General features: G+C 36.3%; 3 protein-coding genes across 3 annotated transcripts in view; 2 read left to right on the top strand and 1 right to left on the bottom strand.

Moving 5' to 3' along the window:
- Positions 1 to 755, top strand: part of LOC112904430 (histidine-rich glycoprotein-like) — a 3,442-nt gene extending 2,687 nt beyond the window's left edge. The window contains exon 2 of the mRNA XM_025974445.1: positions 20 to 755. Within this exon, the coding sequence (XP_025830230.1) occupies positions 20 to 755 (736 nt within the window). The remainder of the gene's footprint in view (positions 1 to 19) is intronic.
- A 1,648-nt stretch (positions 756 to 2,403) lies between these two features.
- LOC112904429 (histidine-rich glycoprotein-like) lies at positions 2,404 to 3,338 on the top strand. Its single transcript, XM_025974444.1, has 2 exons — positions 2,404 to 2,415; positions 2,565 to 3,338. The coding sequence occupies exons 1-2, from the start codon at positions 2,404 to 2,406 to the stop codon at positions 3,336 to 3,338; spliced, it is 786 nt and encodes a 261-aa protein (XP_025830229.1).
- Positions 3,339 to 4,782: 1,444 nt separating this feature from the next.
- Positions 4,783 to 5,247, bottom strand: part of LOC112904428 (histidine-rich glycoprotein-like) — a 3,949-nt gene continuing 3,484 nt past the window's right edge. Inside the window, exon 3 of the mRNA XM_025974443.1 lies at positions 4,783 to 5,241. Coding sequence (XP_025830228.1) covers positions 4,783 to 5,241 — 459 coding nt within the window. The remainder of the gene's footprint in view (positions 5,242 to 5,247) is intronic.

Genomic DNA, 5,247 nt, shown 5'->3' with positions numbered 1-5,247 from the left:
TTGTGGCAATTGCTGCCAGCCACGAGCATCACGGACACAAATCCTCCCTCAAACAGGAATCCTCCTACGGTTATGATATTCACTTCTCCCACACCGGCGAAAAGAGCCACCATGAAGTTCCCGTCCATCACCACCAGGAAGAACAACATGCACAATCCACTTCCAATGAACATCATTATCATCATGAAGCCGCTGTAGCCCAAGAATCTCATAAACATGAGCCCACTCACGAACCACACTACGAATTCGGTTACACCGTGCATGATCCACACACCCACGATATCAAGTCTCAAAAGGAAGAACGTTACAAGGATCACGTTAAGGGAGAATACACTTTGGTTGAACCCGATGGTCACAAAAGGATCGTCGAATACACTGCCGACAAACACAGTGGTTTCAACGCACACGTCCGCAGAGAACATGAACATCATCATGCCGCCTCAGTAGCCCAAGAATCTCATCACCACGAACAGTCAGCCTCCAATGAACATCATTATCATCATGAAGCTGCAGTAGGCCACGAATCTCATAAACATGAGCCCACTCATGTACCACACTACGAGTTCGGTTACACCGTACATGACCCAAAAACCCATGATGTCAAATCCCAAAAGGAAGAACGTTACAAGGATCACGTTAAGGGAGAATACACTTTGGTTGAACCCGATGGTCACAAGAGGATCGTCGAATACACTGCCGATAAACACAGCGGATTCAACGCACATATCCGCAGGGAGCCAATCCACCATTATTAAATGTATTTAATTGTGTACAATATTTAATTGTCTTATTTATGTTATTATCTAAATGACTTAATAAATTATTCTCACATCAAATTCATGTATTTTCTTCAGTAAATATTTGCATTAAGTACTCGAAACATTAACATCCAATTCTCCATTGAGGTTGCCAAAAAAAATTTGGACTTATAACATTAAAATTGATTGTGACACAGAAAATACTATTGTCTTTACATTTATTGATGACTAATATAAAATCGTAACTACTGTTGAGAGATTTACTAAATATAAATAAAGAATATGATACAATATCTGTTCTGGTTTAAATATATTTAAATTCTGAGTTTCCAAATAAAAAAATGTTATGTGAGTGGCACAATTATATAGCGATTAATTTTAAGCAAAACCTGTATCAAATCAAATAAAACAAGTTTAATTAATAATGTAAAGGTGTTCGCGTAAAAGCTATTAATTTGATTAACAAAAAAGATTTATCGTTCTTTGTAATTAATTTAATACATCGTAACTTCTTCAGTTGTAGGGTTTAGTAAATTTAAATTACTTGATATAATTCATGATTTAAAGGGTGATTTTAATTAAGGGATTAAGAATCAACGACTGACATTATTAGGTAGTAATCGATAAATAAGCACAACTTAGTTGACAGTGAACAACAACAGAGATATAAATTGCAGCAAATTATAGTTTTCCCTCAAAAAGCATAATGAAAGGTCAGTTTCATAATCATAGGGAATAATCCACATTCGCTGTCATTTTTTTACAGTTCACTCCTAGTTGTATATGGAGAATAAATGTTTTCGCAAACAGATATTAAAAAAAATCTGATTTTAAAAAAGAAGTGATTTTTTTAATCACGATTTTTATTCACCCTCTTCAGTTGCTCATCATCATAAGGTCGTCCGTCCTAAAACTGGTTGTACACGTACTTCCACTCTTTCCTATCCTGAGATATACTTCGCATTTCCCTAAAACTAGAACAGCTCACATCCTTAATTATTTGCGAACAGTAATCTAATCTAGGTGTACATCTTCCCCTCTTAACTCCCGTTTCTCCCTTTAATATGTCTCTGACTAGACATTCATGCCTGAGAAGGTGTTCTACTAACCTATCTCGCCTATTTCTTATTGACTTCCGTAGAGTCTCCTATTCTTACTAATACCTATTAATTTCTAACCTATTCTATCCACGGTATCCTCATCATCCGCCTATAATACCACATTTCGAACGCTTGTCAGGTCTTTAGAAAATACAAAAAACTCCGCCGAATATTTGCCAATACAGTCCATTTCCCTAGAAATGAAAGCATTGCCCATGATATAACATAGCACAAGACGTACTTAATCATATGAGTTCACAATTACTTATGTATTATAAAATTTAAATAACTTCATTATTTCATACGGAGTTACAAGTACTAAAAGTTCCGACATAAACCGATAAAGTAAAAGCATTTTTACGAAAATAGTGACATACAAATACTCATCAATAATCGCTTATAAAACAATCACAGTCATTGCTCGATTCAGCCTTAAGGTATTCAGTTTTATGGTGAGACATTAATTTTATCATATAAAACCAACTTCGATTCAACCCTTCATCAGTAGCAAACCATCAACCGACAACAACAACAACTCCTTCGGAATGTTCTTTAAAGTAAGTATAAAAACTGACTTCTCTTTAAAAATTTACACATGCTATGCAGCATTGCGACCAAATGTTAATTTCTTAAAATGAATTTTCTATTAATTGTGAAATTGTTGTATAATAAGAATTTTCGTTATCTATAATTTTTTCCATTAAAGGTAATCGTTTTGGCCGCTTTTGTGGCAATTGCTGCCAGCCACGAGCAACACGGACACAAATCTTCCCTCAAACAGGAATCCTCCTACGGTTATGATATTCACTTCTCCCACACCGGCGAAAAGAGCCACCATGAAGTTCCCGTCCATCACCACCAGGAAGAACAACATGCACAATCCACTTCCAATGAACATCATTATCATCATGAAGCCGCTGTAGCCCAAGAATCTCATAAACATGAGCCCACTCATGAACCACACTACGAATTCGGTTACACCGTGCATGACCCACACACCCACGATATCAAGTCTCAAAAGGAAGAACGTTACAAGGATCATGTTAAGGGAGAATACACTTTGGTTGAACCCGATGGTCACAAAAGGATCGTCGAATACACTGCCGACAAACACAGTGGTTTCAACGCACACGTCCGCAGGGAACATGAACATCATCATGCCGCCTCAGTAGCCCAAGAATCTCATCACCACGAACAGTCAGCCTCCAATGAACATCATTATCATCATGAAGCTGCAGTAGGCCACGAATCTCATAAACATGAGCCCACTCATGTACCACACTACGAGTTCGGTTACACCGTACATGACCCAAAAACCCATGATGTCAAATCCCAAAAAGAAGAACGTTACAAGGATCACGTTAAGGGAGAATACACTTTGGTTGAACCCGATGGTCACAAGAGGATCGTCGAATACACTGCCGACAAGCACAGCGGATTCAACGCACATATCCGCAGGGAGCCAATCCACCATTATTAAAAATGTTTAGTCTATTTATTTATGCAATTATGTAAATTATTATGTGTTATATGTCATTAAAGTAAAATCAAGTCGAATGTATATGTTTTACTGCGTTCCATCAATGGGTCCTTTTCTATGTCTCTTCTAAAGAAACATGCACCCTAAAGGAATAATTGTCTTTTAATTTTTAAAGTGATTTAATTTTATCTAAATTACTCTATGATATGTGACGCTAAATTAGCCTTATAGCGGCACTTGTCCGGTTTGGCTGTTGACTGACGATGAATGCACATTCGAAACTATTTAGTCGATATGAATGGAAAAGTTTCTGGGTATTACAAGGGGCCATAAACCATATTGCAAAAATCATAATTTGAAGGGTTGAAACAGAGTAGTCGAGAGAAGTGTCATTCGAAAGATATCGAAATGCTAGAGACGATGAGATAAATATGCCTAACGATTTTTCATTAGAATTATAATTCTTGAGTTTTAAGAGGTATTAAATGGTATCACCTGTAGTACTAACGAGACCAGGACGGTTATCACTAGATTTGTATTGTTTATATTATTGTTTTTTCTTTGAATTCGTTTGTGTGAAGTACAAAATGAGCATTGATCGATATCATACGATTATGTTCCAATTGTCCATCCAAATGTAGTTGGTTCGTCCTTCAATTCACAATTGCAATTAAAAGTGCTTTATAAAAATACTCTCTTTGATAATTGAATAGTAAGGTATTGTAAAAAGCAAAATGTCATTCGCCATTTATTAGTAAACATTTCGTCAACTAATTAATGACTAATGACGAGTACGATCATTAAAAATTCATATGCAATTTCTGTATATCGGCTGCTGTCGAGGCCGGCACAGCTTATTGTTACAGAAATTAAATAACCATTTGTCATTTTCCTTAAAAAAAGACAAAAACTAAAAAATTTATCGATCAATACACATTCTATTAACCGGTGAAAAAGTTAAAAACCAACTGCTTATTGACCTTTTAGAGAAAGTGTTAAGTATTAATAGAAACGAAAAATAGAAAATAGTAGAATAAACAAAAAACATAAATTCAAAACAAATATATTTTATTGACACATATCACCTAGGAATAATTTAATTATTTACATAAATAAATAGACTAAATATTTTCAATATTTGTGGATTGGTTCCCTGCGGATGTTTGCGTTGAAAGCACTGTGTTTATCGGCAGTGTATTCGACAATCCTTTTGTTACCATTGGATTCAACCAAAGTGTACTACTCTCCCTTAACTTGGTTCTTGTAACGTTCTCCCTTTTGGGAATGTAAAATGCTCAATACAGAATTGGATGTTAGTGTTTTGAGAACTGGATGCAAATGTTTATTGAGGAAAATATATGAATTTGATGTGAAAATAATTTATTAAGTCGTTTAGATAATAACATAAATAAGACAATTAAATATTGTACACAATTAAATACATTTAATAATGGTGGATTGGCTCCCTGCGGATATGTGCGTTGAATCCGCTGTGTTTGTCGGCAGTGTATTCGACGATCCTCTTGTGACCATCGGGTTCAACCAAAGTGTATTCTCCCTTAACGTGATCCTTGTAACGTTCTTCCTTTTGGGATTTGACATCATGGGTTTTTGGGTCATGTACGGTGTAACCGAACTCGTAGTGTGGTACATGAGTGGGCTCATGTTTATGAGATTCGTGGCCTACTGCAGCTTCATGATGATAATGATGTTCATTGGAGGCTGACTGTTCGTGGTGATGAGATTCTTGGGCTACTGAGGCGGCATGATGATGTTCATGTTCCCTGCGGACGTGTGCGTTGAAACCACTGTGTTTGTCGGCAGTGTATTCGACGATCCTTTTGTGACCATCGGGTTCAACCAAAGTGTATTCTCCCTTAACGTGATCCTTGTAACGTTCTTCCTTTTG

This window comes from Agrilus planipennis, unplaced genomic scaffold (assembly GCF_000699045.2).
Source record: "Agrilus planipennis isolate EAB-ADULT unplaced genomic scaffold, Apla_2.0 scaffold40, whole genome shotgun sequence".
Classification (NCBI taxonomy): Eukaryota; Metazoa; Arthropoda; class Insecta; order Coleoptera; family Buprestidae; genus Agrilus; species Agrilus planipennis.
This window is presented reverse-complemented; position numbering and strand designations above follow the sequence as displayed.